We start from the raw sequence: 15,739 nt of genomic DNA on the forward strand, positions 1-15,739 counted from the left end.
ACTTCTGTAATAAATTATTTCATCGAAGGTCGCGCATGGCACAGCAAGCCTCTTGCGTGAGATATGAACAATCACTGCGCCACCGTGTTCTCATGTTTAATAACATGCTTTCATTCCTGTCATCATGAAAAAGATATCACGTATACATCTCAGTATTTTAATTATTCAGAGAGCTGTAATATCACGAATGTAATGGATTCTGTGTCCTGTCGGAGAAAGGGAAAGAATGGAAGCACGTAGTGATTCACACACATAGAGCACATAGAAGATCAAACACAGAACAAAGCATTTAACATGCTACTTGAGAAACTAGTAAAATAAACGATTTTAAGATGAAGTTTATGATGTTCTACTTTAATGACAAAATTAAAGTGGAAATTTCGAGATTAAAGTTGACATTTCGTGCTTTTTTCCCCACTGTGTGCCTATTTTTTTTCTCTGTACCCTAATAAGCTTTCATATGACACTCAGATGGTCCGCTGCGAGTCACCTTTTCACGCCGACTTTGATATGTGATTTCTTTATTTCAGGCACTGTGCGACTTTGTGAACTTGAGCTTTCGAGTTTCTCCGACACTCTGTCACTCGATCAACTTCATTTTGTTGATTGTACCACTGTTTAAACCAACAAATACAGTAGTACGTTTTTCCTTTGCCTCCACTTGGTATTCGCTGAAATTCTTATATTTTCCCCCGTGCTTTTCCCATTGTCTTTTCACAGAAGGCTATTTATATCGATTTGCATATTCAAAGAAGCATAATTCTGGGAGGAGTTGGGGTGAGACAGGAGGTGCGTGCACGTGCGTTACTTTTCACGCTGATCAGGATTTATGTAGTGGAAGAACGTGAAAGTTTGCGTACACACAGATTCCTGCATCTGGATTTTTCTGTGCATACGCACATTCCCGCTTTTCTGCTTACGCCATGTTATAGTATGAGTTCTACGCACAGCGTTATACACGAGGCCCCAGGACTCTTCCTAGAGCTGGCCGGCCATCTAAACTGAGCGATCGGGGAAGAAGGGCCTTAGACAGGGAGGTGACCAAAAACCCGATGGTCATTCTGTCAGAGCTCCAGAGGTCCTCTGTGGAGAGAGGAGAACCTTCCAGAAGGACAACCATCTCTGCAGCAATCCACCAATCAGGCCTGAACGGTAGAGTGGCCAGGGTAGAGAAGCCACTCCTTAGTAAAAGGCACATGGCAGCCCAAACTTGAATCCAATTGAACATCTCTGGAGAGATCTTAAAATGGCTGTGCACCTACGCTTCCCATCCAACCTGATGGAGCTTGAGAGGTGTTGCAAAGAGGAATGGGCGAAACTGGCCAAGGATAGGTGTGCCAAGCTTGTGGCATCATATTCAAAAAGAAGTAATTACTGTAATTGCTGCCAAAGGTGCATCGACAAAGTATTGAGCAAAGGCTGTGAATACTTATGTACATGTGATTTCTCAGTTTTTTTATTTTTAATAAATTTGCAAAAACCTCAAGTAAACTTTTTTCAGATTGTAATTATGGGGTGTTGTGTGTAGAGTTCTGAGGAAAAAAATGAATTTAATCCATTTTGGAATAAGGCTGTAACATAACAAAATGTGGAAAAAGTGATGCGCTGTCAATACTTTCCGGATGCACTGGTATACTGTGCAGTATAAGCCAGTAGCATTATTCTCTGGTTTTGAAGGGAGACTTAACAAAATTGATTGCAGGCTCCTTAAAATGAGGGATGGACAAGTTTAGTCATCCAAGACTGCAGTAAATGGCTAATCCATGCCTGAAAATTAGCTTTTTGCCTGGTCAGGTATTTTTAGAGTAGCCATTTAATAGAAGTTCCCCTCTTTTAAAACACATTAGCACTCATCTTATTTTATCTTTTATTCTTAAATTAAATATATTGTAAAGTATGCTTTTTTATCATCAAAAGGTTGTACCTGGTCTCCTATGCTTAGAATTCTTACACTTACACTGCTATCATCTGTTACCATTGCTTGCCTTATTCCAACCTTTCAGGCATACCAGTCTTCTCATTTCTCTAAAGATTCATTATGCAACTCTTGGTGGACTCTCATTTAGCTCTTTGACTTTCTACCCAGGTCTTTCGACCTACATCACTAAGTCACACTCAAATCAGACTTAATGATGCACTTTTTTGCATTTCATTCAGCTACACCTGTTTATTTATTGTAACTATATCTCCTGCACTGATCCGGATTATGTCCTGTGAGCTCTCAATGCAAGCTTATTCCTATGTCCCATCAGTTTAAGTTTATTTACAGTATGTGAACTTTCAAGGTCTGTTTACTTGATATATATCTACAGCATCTTAATTGGCTTTTCTCGGTTTGGAAAATTAGAAACTATGCAAATTATCTCCAGAATTATTGAGCTTCACAATCTACAATTGAGTTCCACAGATGGAACAGCTCCACTTCAGGCATCTGCCCCACTCCCTCAAAAGCAGACAATGAACAGGGAGAGAGAGTCATGACCTCAAATAACAAAGTGCTGATTCTCACTTTCACACTCGGGAATGAACAGCTTCAGTATATGCAGGAGATCAAAGTCAGATGATCCCAAAAAGTCATCATAATCCACAAACAGCAGAGATGCTATCAACATTTTTCCAAAATGGTGCAAACTCTAAACTGTATCTGCACATTAATAAATAGTAGATAACACATGATCCACACTTGACATTGTCCTACCTATTTTAAATAGATCAGAATTACTGACAAGAATGTGACCATACCTCTCTTTTCACTCATTCCTATGCTGGCATTATTATGAGAGATACACAACTCAAATGTGACTCTGCAATTGTATCATCAATTTACAACTTTTCTTTTTAACTGAAACTGGTTTAAAGCATAAATCTATACACCCAATAAATAAATAAATATACTGTAAAACAATTCATAAGAACCTATTTTGTTTCAAAATTAATTAATATAAGTATTGTATTTTGAAATTTGTATTAGAAGTTCCAAATCTAATCACATTCTGGTGATCTAATATACACATACAGAAAGGCATACAAGAAATGGTCAATGGCAGCTAAAACACATACAACCTAGGAAAACATGTCAAAATGTAAACCTCGTTATCATACCTACAATACTATGTCTAGAAAAAGTAAAAATGGTTGACTTCAAGAGCATCTGGTAAAGGATTTATGCCAGCCTCACAGGTTAAGCTGCAATTAGATCACAGCACCAATTTTGTGACAGAAAGCAGTATTTTGTGGCAACAAGTTTAATTTAGCATGTTGTGGTTGCTGCTAAAACTGTAGGTTTTAGAAGCTGCTGTTTTGATTTACAAAAGTCTGCACGCAAGAAATGGCTCCACTTCCTTCGTGAGTTTTTTTTTTCCTAGTCAATACAGCTGTCTCAGATGGCAGCACTACAATCAGACACGTTGCAAACCTAGAACAAGAGCTTTCAATTATACAGAAATTATAAAGGTAACACTGAATTGAGCTGATAGAAAAAGTTGGAATGATGATCCAGCAATCATTTCTGCAACATCTGAACTGTACTTGACTGAAGAGAGACTGAAATGCAAAGAGTAGTGCGTTTGGTACAATTTGAATACATCCTGAGTTAGGTATAATGGGATTTTTTTGCAACTGGTAGTAAATTTTCTCCATAAGGATTAATTATTTTTATTTTATTTGTTCTTTATTTTGCCTTATACAATTTCTTGTATTAGGAATTTGTTAGTTTTCGTATACCCCTTGGGGTCAGAGCACAGGGTCAGCTATTGTACAGCACCCCTGGAGCAATTACAGGTTAAGGGTCTTGCTCAAGGGCCCAGCAGAGTAGGATCTCTTTTGGCAGTGACGGGGATTCAAACCGGCAACCTTCAGGATACCAGCACAGATCCTTAGCCTCAGAGCCACCACTCCGCCCAATGCATGCAGTGTGACCTAGTGAATCAATCATTAGAGGTTAAACCACAAGGTTGCTGGAACAATAGTCAGCCATGAACTCACTGTTTGACCTTGGGCAACTCAATTCATCTCTCAGTTTTCCAATTACAGAAATTTGGAAAAAAAACAACACACAATCTGTAACACAAATTAGTAATGTATTCATTATGGAAAGATATTATACAAAAGGTATCACCTGTATTGTTGTCCGCATATAATAATAAAAAGGCTGAAGTAGGAGAAGAGGAGGGTGGAGACGAGTCCGAAGGCAGGAGGAGAGGAGGAAGGTAAAGAGAGTGGAACTGAGGGTAGGAACTTTGAATGTTGGCAGTATGACTGGTAAGGGGAGAGAGTTAGCTGATGTGATAGAGATAAGGAAGGTTGATATATTGTGCGAGATTAAATAGAAGGCAAGGTGGATTGGAGGTGATTAAAGATGCTAAGATTTGCATTGGGTGTGACGAAGATGGATAGAATTAGAAATTAGTACATTAGAAGGTCAGCTGAGGTTGGATGGTTTGGGGAGAAAGTCAGAGAGGCGAGATTGCGTTGGTTTGGACATGTGCAGAGAAGAGATGCTGAGTATATTGGGAGAATGATGTTAAAGATAGAGCTGTCAGGCCAGGGGAAAAGAGGAAGGCCTAAGAGAAGGTTTATGGATGTGGTGAGAGAGGACATGCTGGTGATGGGTGTAACAGAGCAAGATGCAGAGGACAAGAAGGTATGAAGAAAGATGATCTGGGAGCAGCCGAAAGAAGAAGAAGATCACCAACTGACTAAAGCATTGGATTGTAAAGTCTAAGTGATTATTTGTCATCAGTGGCTCACTGTGACCATGACTGAATCACTTCACCTGCCAGTTCCTACTTTGTGGGACATGAAAACAATTGTACTAATCACTTATGATTTGTAAATATCTTTGGATAAAAGTTTTAGCTAAATAAGTATAAGATGTGACACAGTACCTTATATTATAATCCCAAAGAGGCAAGGATCTGTTCTTCCATTTGCAATTGTGATCATTTATACAGATATTAAATGGGCAAGTTATTGGGGTTTACATGATGTGAAGAATTGTCTGTCAACTATCGTAACTCCTGTATGAAAAATATCATAATATGCACTAAAGTACACATCATTTTGGAACAAGTAAACATTCTGTATTACAAATGCAGCATGTTATCAGTAGATCTGTACCATATGATTTCATGTTAAATACTAAGTCATTAAGATATCATAGAACTCGAGAAATGGCATGTTTACAACACCGAAAAAGTTTATTAAGTAGCAAACTGTTTATTTACTATAATATTCAAAATAATGCAGTTGCGTACTGTATTATGCTGCACAGTTATGTTATGCATTTTTCTTGCACACATCTTAGATATTTAATAAACAATTCTACATTGTTTAACACCTTGATTTTCTCATTTAAGTAAGTAAAGTGAATATATAAAAATTAAATGAAAATATAGGAATTCTGAAGTCATGATTTAATTTTTTTAACAAATGTATTTTTAATTGGGGACAAACTCTTTACAAGTAGAAGATCCTGGGATGGTATACTGGGTAGGTCACTTAGGGTGGTAGCTATGCTGGAACTGGCTTTGGTAAACTGCATGAGCTGTGTAATAGTATACAACATATTGTGTGTGCCAAGGTACTATTATGAGTAGTTTATCATAGTAAAAAATTGCACCTCATTTATAGTATACATCATGAAATCTGCATGAGAGAACTTCAAATATTTTTCAAATATCCTGAAATAAAAATTGAAATATCTTGAGAAAAAGATAACTTCTTTTGCATCTTTACATATCTCAAATCGTTTTTAATATAACTTAAAATAACATTCTGTAAAGTTCAAGATGTCTAAAATTAATTTCAAAATTAATTAAAATGACAGGATGTTGTGACAGGAGTCGTTTGGGAGATAGGAAGATCACTTTTTTGTATGCTGGAATTGAATCAAGGCATTGACTCGGTGGTAGTAACTAGGATAAGACGTGCACATAAGAGTTCTGGGTACGGTCTCCATAATTTTAAATTTCAAAATATACTTCTTTGACAATGAGGAGAAATGCTTATACTAAATACTCAGGAACTGTATGCTGTGTCTGACTGAGATGTCAATCATCATGGAACATAAAGTTTAAAGGGGTGAATGTATTATTGATCACGTGGAGATGCGCAGGTTTCCTCATGCAAAGGAAGGTGAGAGTAAAGACTTTTAGGCGGTAGATTTGCTCTCTGATGGAATCAGACAGGACTAAACTAAGAAGGAGTACAAAGAGGATGTATGTGGAAATTACAGTGGATAACATAAGAATGGCGTTCACCGCTACAGATACCCAGATCTGCTGTAAGTTGCAGAAGAATTATTGGCAATCCTCGATAAATCTAGATTCTGTTAAACAGATTGTTGCTTTAGTTGATTGTAAGCTTTAAGCTATGGAAGCAAAAACAAAAATTAAGAAGCTTCAGAAGTTGTATTTAGATGTTTCTTCTCCCTTGCCTCTTGAAATCACAGATGAGGCTATTAGATCCTTGTCTAGACTTAGTCATTCTTTATAGTGTGCTGCTCAAACACTTCTTAACAAGATACCAAAATTAAACTTTTGATCACTTACTTATAACAATCAGGGTATAATTCAAAGTGATGCTTCCAAAGCCATTTGTAGCTCGACAAATGTAGATTCCTGCATCAGCCATTTCCACCTCCTTAATCTTGAGGCCCTGCTGTAGCACCCGATACCTGGACCAGCCACCATGGACTGTTCGTCCATCTTTGATCCACATGGTGAGAGGAGGAGGGTCAGCTTCCACAGGACAAGACAGGCGAATTGTTTGACCAAGTTGGACTATCTGTCTTTCTTCCACCAACCTCATTAGTCGAGGGGGACCTGAGAAAGAAAAGGAATGTTACAATTCTTTTCTGTTGAATACAGGTGTTAGTGAAATACAGATGTTCATTATTTGTTTCACAGTTTGTTAAAATAATTAAAAAACAGTTTTTATGCCTTTTGTAAATGCCTCCAACCAGGTTCTAAAGTAAATATTTTCATTAGAGGCATTTAATAATTGTTACCCTATAGTTATGAAGATAAGTCTTACCTGTCTACCTAACCTATTAGCCTGCATCATATTATACCAGATATTCCATGAGACAGCAATCTAAATACAATAGAAAAAGCAACAATATCACTCCTAACAAGTGTCCTACAGATATCAACACTCACATTTTACTAAATCATTAATATGGTGTATGTTTGGGAGAGAGCTTGAGCAAATCTTCACAGCCATGGCCACAATGTGGAACCTTGATCAATTATTTGACTCACATAATCTCATCAAATGCTTTGGAAATTACTGAGTCATAGTGCTTAGCATGGTAGGAGTCATGTAAAATTATAGAATGATTGCTGAATTGATTTCATGGTGGCACTGCCTGTAGCTTTGTTATTTCATAGTTCTACCAGCCATTGTGTGCGTTTCCTTAGGGTTAGTAAATATAAATATGAGGTCAGGTCACCAGTGTGATCAAATTAGCCATGTTTGTGTGCCTTGAAATGGACCAGTGCCCCATCCAAGATTGATGGTTGCTTGGAGTACTTATGTATTTTATTCACTGATATTACTTATGTATTATGATATGTTCCAATTGCTTCACAACCTTGTGCTTATAGAAGATAAAGATTTAAACCTATCATACTGGATCAGTGAAAAAGCAATACTATCCACTGCAAATCTTGCATATCTGCACAAATACACATACTTATAAAATAAAGTGGAAGCATATGACACAGAGCTCAGCACTGCTGCATCACATTTCTAAAATCTCCATCCAATCACCATCTGAGTGGATTTTGCTTGTTATCTCTATCAATATAAGACTTTCACCAGGTACTCCAGTGCTTCCCTCACATACTAAAAGATGTGTATAAAGTGTATGTTAGGTTAATTTTCAGCTATAACTTGGTCCAGCATGAATGAGTGAATGAGCATGATAATGTGTGTATGTGTGGGTATGCGTGTGTCTGTGTGTGCATGAGCGAATGTGCATTGTGAAGTTACTACTCCTGCACAGATTTAGTTCTTGCCTTGCCTCCAGTGCTTCTAGGGTAAGATGGGTATTGTGCAACCTTAAAATAAGATAGAAATGGTTTAGTATGTTAAACGATGGATGTATTCGTGTGTTGTGGTATGTAGGCAAAGTGAAAAATTCTGCTGCTCCACAGCTCCAGGGTCCTGACTGATGGTCTTCCAAGCGTACTCCTGGTTCACCACACATCTCCAAGATGTGCATGGAGATACGCTGGGGAATCTACAATGACCCATTCCAGGGGCTCCATGATGAGCAGAGTTGGTTCCCACTTCGTCTCCAATATTAATTTTTACCCTTAATCCATAATTTAAATTGAATGAGCCAAGTAAATGGATGGATGGAGAGATAAACATACGTAAAACAATCAAACTGTATTTCAGTACTAGAAAGCAATTTTCAATTGGAAAGATTTGGTATTACTGTATGAAGGATAGTGGTTCATTAATTGCTAATTTCTTCCTTCATTTTCTATACATGTTTTTCTCATTATAGGTTAGCTAGTAGCTACTGTTAATCTTTGTGATATTAAATTTAAAATATTTAAAAATTGTAAGATGTTACTGCAAGTCAATTAGTTATAATGTTACTTTAAAGATGTGCACTGATAGAAGTTAGTGTTCAGCAAATGGCTGTAGCATTCTCATTATGTTACATTCTGTCTTTCACTAGCATCTGCAGGTAAACTATTTTCGTTCAGCCATCCTGAAAATTTCAAACAGCTACATTTTGTGCTAGCATAAGCAAAGGCTAACTGGAATGAAAAAAGAATGTACTGTTCAGTTTTCCATTCCTGAGAAGAAAAAAGTCTCATTTATGTTGGCAGCATTAAGGGGGGCATTGTTTATAGAACCTCTAAACTGGTACATGCAAGGCGGCATAAACATTAACAAATGTGGAAATTAAGTTCCCCTTAATATTTTTGGAAGTTTTTTTTTTTTTTTTACACACCCCAACACTATCCCTATGAGTATGCACTTCTTGTGTTTTTTTTTATGGAATTCAAAAAGTCTCCCTTGGGTTCATTTTACTATTGATTTTGGCCATTCTGAACTGCCCAGGATAAGTAAATGTGCACTCTGGAAGAGGCTTCTCATTCATACTTTATACGGTCACATCCTGCCAGAGACGATACAAGCAGCCAACTAAAAATGAGACAGCATATTTATTTTCTTATTTATGAGTATTCTAACTATCCTGTTCCATCATTTCATTTAAACTGTATACCAGGAGTTAAACTGTTTTTTTTTAACTTCATTTGTAATCTTTAGTCACAGATAAAATTCTTCAGTGAAAACTTCTTTTCTTTTCTTTATTATTACTCATTTTTGGTTTTATATAGACATATTTGTCTGATGAATTTATACCAGTGGCATAACGTAATGCCACAGCAGCGACAAGTAGCTTAGTGCAACTCCAGTTTATCGAAAACCTCACTAACGTAAATGACTCAGTTTCCTACATCTGCATGATGATAGTAGGTAGCAAAAAACACAAGTTTTCCATTTAAAAAACATCACAAAAAAAATTCCCTTCATTACTCATATTTTTGTGGCAGGATGATAAGGTGATATACCTTTATTTAACAAAACAATTTAAAACAGCTAAGTCACAAATAGCAAAGGCACATCCAAATGACATCTCTCTATTATAAAGAAAATCTTGGAAGGTTGGAAGGAGACGAGACGTGATTTTCTCAGAGAGAGACTTTCACATCCTGCGAGATTAGTCTTTGTGTCAAGAGATTTAATCATGCCCTGGGCAGGAAATAAAACAAAGAGTAGATGACAAAGTAGAACGTTGTAAATAATTCAAAAATGTTGGCGCGATACACATGCAGAGCAGGTTAGAGATAATGGAAGTACGAAAATTCGAAAGTCTCAAAAAAATGATAATAAAGATCACATTAGCGCAAACAAATGGAAAATATTACTCGTTGTAATAATGGAACAGTGAAAAGAGATCGAGTATATTGTTCGGATTTAACCTTTAAGTCAGAGACATTTAGATCATCTAATTCGTGTTGCCATCAGGGAAAAAAAAGAGGCGTATTCACGAGAATGAAAAGATTTGGTGTTTGGTGAAAGTGAAATCCTGAGAGAGAAATCATTTCTCATTTGTGTGAATGTTATTGTCAGATACATTTCTTGTAGAGAGGAAGAAACGATATTCACTCCAAGGCAGGTATACGTTGCATTGTCACTATGTAATTCCAAACACGGAATTAAAATTCAATGAGATATTGATGAAAAGGTAAAAGTGAAAAGAGATCGAATATATGGACATAGGTGATATGACAGAAGTGCGCCGCACAAGAGGTACATCACGTGGCATGGCAGCAGCAGCAAGCCAGCAGCTGATCGAGCAAAGAGGAGGTAAAAAAAAAACCTGTTGTTTCCCAATGTATCAACGTTTAAGAGGGGGTTTTGGAGCAGCGACCGCATCTACTTGGGGTGCGTTCAGCCCCCCTCTTCACAATGTGAGCGGCAGAGACGCGAAGTGGCAATTGCAGAGCGCAGGCCTCGGTTGGGTTGGCAAGCAAAACGAGCAGGGGGCAAAGCCCCCTAGTTGTATTAAATGTTAACAGGTCGAACTGCAAAACTGAAACAATGAAGCACCTTTTGTGGTATGTTCTGAGTAAACCAAGTGTTAAATTTAATCTTTAAATAATGAAGAACCACACTGGATAGCTTACACAAGAAACAGGTTTGCTTCTGTAGATGTAGTGGCTGTAGGTTTTTGTCGAGCCAATATGTTGACTTGAATCTAAATTACTTGAGTATATCATTGCACAGTCACACAAGCCTAAGAAAAATACATGAGTAATTTATGTGAATCCGTTCAGATGTGATTTCTTAAAATTCACAACACTTCTAAGCCTCCACATCACTACATGTCGAGTGGAAACACATGTACTGTTTTGAGTTGCAGTGAGCTGTGACAGCAAGCCATAAAAATACTGCAAAATCTATTGCTATTTATTACCATCCAAGTTTTCAATGATTCTTTTAACAAAGGAAGAATTATCCTTTAGAGAAGATACGTTAAACCTAACAGAAAACTCAAGGATGTAAACACTGCCAGTTTTGTAAAGATGGACCAAAACATAGACTTTGTTTTAAATTATCTTTATATAGAGTATGTGATTTTGTTGTTTTTTTTTTTTTTGCAGAATTGTTTCAAAACCAAAAATGAGCAAGTCAAAAGGCAGATTTTTTTGTCACCAATTACAATCATGCAACCAAACACAAATAGTGTGCATGCCTATGATGTTTATTTGTGTATCTCTGAAGATCAGATGCTGCTTTTTCAAGGGCAGTACGAGTTCCACCCATGTCACTCATGTTTCCACATTGTAAATGTTTTATGCTTTTCCAAGTGTTTCTAAAATTGACATGACATTTCCTAGCAATGGTTACATTTTTACACCATCCTCTATTTTACACTTCTCATTCTTCGTGTGCAAGGAAACACATCTGATCCATTCTGTGAGTGAAATGATAGATGTCTAGTGAATAATATAGAAAATTAAAAAGATCCAATTATCCACCCTGGGTTACTAGGGTGTTGTACTGTGTTAGCCATTATGGATGTAGTGAGAAGTCGAGCAAAATGACAACTTTTATTGGCCAACTAAAAAGATTACAATATGCAAGCTTTCGAGGCAACTCAGGCCCCTTTGAAAGCTTGCAAATTGTAATCTTTTTAGTTAGCCAAAAAAAGGTGTCATTTTGCTTGACTTCTCACTCCACCCTGGGTTGAAAGTCAAAATTAACGTATCTTTTAGCAAATGCATAATTCAGCATAATACTTAACTCATGCATGCACAATTTCTTTATCCTAACTAATTGAATACAAGGGTCACAGGGCCTACAAACAAAACAGCCCTGCATGGGGCAGCTAGGCAGGAACCTGCTCTGGATGGACATCAGTCTACTGAAGGACACATTCAGGCACACACCCATATACTGGGCCAATTCAGTGATAAAAATCAACTTTAATCTGCATGTGTTTGGGATATGGAAGGGATGTAGCTGGAGAAAAACTCTGGGTGCATAAAAAAGAAAAGAAGATGCAAAGTCTACACAGAGAGTAAGCAGACCAGGATTGAAATGTAGTCTGCTGTAGGTAAGGGGCAGCAGAGATAATAGATATTGCTACTTGGTTCAAAACTAAAGTAAATACAGAACAGGTAGCTTAAATATTTTGATGGAAACTAGAATGAATGTAGGTTTGTTTAAATGCAGGGTCGGGTGACTAATGTAGTGGGCTAGTTTGTGGATTCAAAGTCACTGATGATCATCAGGTTACCTTCAGAGAAACCATACAGACACTTAGACCTCTGGGAGTGAGTTTGCCTATTGCTGGTGTATAACTTTAGGTTATTCCATCAGTAATACATGTACATTTTAATTGAAACATAAAAATTACAAATCAAGTGTCACATGAAGGAATTAACTTTTAAAGTTTGCTTTTCCTTACCAATTCATCATCTACAAGTTGAACAATATGGATGTACCTTAAGAAAATGTGTTGCTTTATTTCTAGCATAATGTGATCGTGGTACTGAGGCGCAGCATCTAACCATGGAATGTGTGGAATTTACATATTTTTGTCCTGTGCTCATCATGTACTCAGGGGTTTATCACAAGCGCATTGTGTGTTATGTTAATTGGTCTGGTTAGAGTTAATGTGGGTGTGAGTATGTCCTGTGATGGGCTGGTGTTCTGCTCAAAGCTATGTACTATACAGTATTTCTCTACTCCTGGTGTATTCATATACCTGTATACATACATAGATACACACATACAGTACATTCTCAAACACGCTTAATGCAGTTTGAGGTAGTAGGGCAGTTGGGACTTATATCAGCACCATTTGTCTTGGACAGGAGGACAGTCGGCTCCTCCCTGTTTAAATATGAGCGTACAAACTTCTGCCACACTAATAAAAAGTGCATGCTCCAAGTATAATTCCAGAATATTAAATAAATAAACACAAGCATGCCCATTCATATTTTCTTTGGAAGCTGCATTTCATCTTATGATACTAGTACAATAAATGTCTTTCTTTAGAGGGGCTCATATGTGTTTTGTCTTTAATCAAGAGGTAACCTTAAAAACAAATGGCCCTTAACATCAGATTTCAATTCTCACGCATACCTTAACAGACCAAAATATCAATCAATACATCTTTTCAAAATAACACTACTGGTATAACTTGGCAGATGAAGACCAAACAAGGAGCCAGCATAAAAGTTTCTTTATCCTTACGCCTAACTTGGTTTACTGTTCCTCTACCTCATTCCTTCTCCTGGCTTTCTCCAAGCACACAACTGCGCACAAATTCCTCTTTATACAAAAAAAGAAAACAAAGTGCAACAGCAATAGACACTAATCACCCTGGCTTCATTTAGAGTCTGCCCTCATGTAAAAAGCTTTGAAGCTGGCAAGGAAAGGATTTTTGCCTGCTTTGTGAGTGATGACAGACAAAATGTTACTGGGAGAATGGGACAGTGAAAGGCACCCCCATCATCACAGCTGCATGCTAGCTTTCAAGCAGATCTTTCAGCAGCCTCGCGTGGGCTCAATTAGTGAGGAAGCAGAGCATATAGGGCACTTGGGATTAGGGGCACCTTCTAGAGGCCCTGCCTTGCTACAGAAAATCAAAGCAAGGCAGAGCAAGTGTCACAGTTGACAAGACGATTGCTTTTATCTTCCTGCTGAAGGACTGGGGATAAAAGCATGCTGCCACATATCTTGGTAAGGTTTACGTAGAAGGCATGTGGGCAGACATTTGATAGAATAGCTGCAGTAGGACTATTGTATGTTCTTTAATAATAACATGAACAAGATTTTACAGCCAGCAGAGAACTATAATATCAGTTCCTGTATTTAATATAGGCCTTTTCCATTTAGTTCTGCCATATGGTTCCTTATTATCTTTCACTGATCTTGCATCTTCTGACTCTGTTACAACAGTTTACAAATGGAATTTTCTTAGAAGAGAAGATTGATGAGTTCACCATAGTTTTTAATATTTTTACTTCATACTAACAGAGTTAAGGTGAAGATATCCTATTGATACCACCCATGTAATACACTTGCATCCCATACATCAAGTAAAGGAATGAAAACTTAGCCTGGAATTAGCCTGCTATCACAGTGGCACTGTTGTTGTGCAGATTATATGGACTAACTCTGAATGGAATGAAGTGCCGCCTGACTCAAATATAAATGTAACGGCTTCATACCATGACTGCCACAGGTTACTCTCTTGCTCCTCAAAACCTTATGTTTTTCAGCTCTTCCACGTCATTTAGATTGTTAAACGAATGATTGAAACATTAGTTTGGCAAGCTATTTCAATGTGGAGGTTACTGCACCTCCCTCTTGTAACCTTAATTTTGTTGTATAATTAATTTTGTTACACAGCTTCCTGTGTTATTTTATAAAGAAGAAAAGCTTCAAAAAGCCATTTTCCATACATAACACACAGATGGATGTATTGTAGAAATAATGAAAATGTGTGCATTTATAGTGGTAAAACAAATATAATTGAAGAAATATATGAGAATATTCCAGCTATTCTTTATCTGAGTTCCTCTCAGAGCTATGTAACAGGATCCTTACTTACCACCCTTACTTCCCACATGAAATACCTCCTAGGACTCAATCTGCCACAGCAAAATGAACATAATGTAGATACAATATATACACTTGCTTTAAGAACTAACAAAATGAATGAAGAAAAATCCATTTAAAATAAATATTTTCAAATCTACCTAATTCAATTCAGAGTTGTGAGGAGCAGGAACTTGAGTTAATCTTGTATTTTGTAGTGTAACTAATTTTTTAAATTGCATTTTTTATAAGTCAGTGCTCGCCCTGCGGTGGGCTGGCGCCCTACTCGGGGTTTGTTTCCTGCTTTGCGCCCTGTGTTGGCTGGGATTGGCTTCAGCAGACCCCCGTGACCCTGTAGTTACCCTGTAGTTTCCAAGGATTAATAAAATAACAGTGGGAGGTCGAGCTTTTAGTTACAGGGCCCCTAAACTGTGGAATGGTCTGCCTGCTACTATAAGAGATGCCCCTTCGGTCTCAGCTTTTAAATCCCGACTGAAGACTCACTACTTCAGTTTAGCATATCCTGACTAGAGCTGCTGATTAACTGTAGAGATTTCATCTCTGTTGTTAGTCATTAGCACTAAAACATAAGTAACATGTGTCGCAGACGACTGCGGTCATTACCTGGCCGGGATGCCTGGAGGGACCGGAAAGAGACATTAATAGCTTCCGGGGCATAAGGGGGCAGCCGCCCTGGATTAAAAGAGAACCACGGGAAAGGGACAAAGATGATTTGACCTACTGGGAACCGTGGCCACTGCCAGGGGGCGCTTTAAGCCTCAGGAGACCCGGATGTGATGATTTCCGCCACACTTGGCAAGATGGTGGATGGATCGACCAGGGATGCCCGGAGTGCTTCCGGTTCAAAGGGCAGCACTTCCGCCACACCAGGAAGTGCTGCCGGATGGACATCATCAGCCACCTGGAACACATCCGGGTGGGAATAAAAGGGGCCGCCTCCTTGCAGTCAGTGAGCCAGAGTCGGGAGTGGGAGAAGGACGAAGCTCCCTGGAGGAGTAAAGGCGGCCAAGGACATTGAAAAGACTTGATTTAAGGGTGATTATTGCTGTGTGCTTTGTGTGGAGTGAAGAAC

General features: G+C 38.0%; 1 protein-coding gene across 1 annotated transcript in view; it reads right to left on the reverse strand.

The window, feature by feature from the left end:
* LOC114660274 (fibroblast growth factor receptor-like 1) overlaps positions 1-15,739 on the reverse strand; it is a 116,998-nt gene that overhangs the window by 52,093 nt on the left and 49,166 nt on the right. The window contains exon 3 of the mRNA XM_028812874.2: positions 6,552-6,824. Coding sequence (XP_028668707.2) covers positions 6,552-6,824 — 273 coding nt within the window. The remainder of the gene's footprint in view (positions 1-6,551; positions 6,825-15,739) is intronic.

This window comes from Erpetoichthys calabaricus, chromosome 11, assembly GCF_900747795.2.
Source record: "Erpetoichthys calabaricus chromosome 11, fErpCal1.3, whole genome shotgun sequence".
Lineage (NCBI taxonomy): Eukaryota > Metazoa > Chordata > Cladistia > Polypteriformes > Polypteridae > Erpetoichthys > Erpetoichthys calabaricus.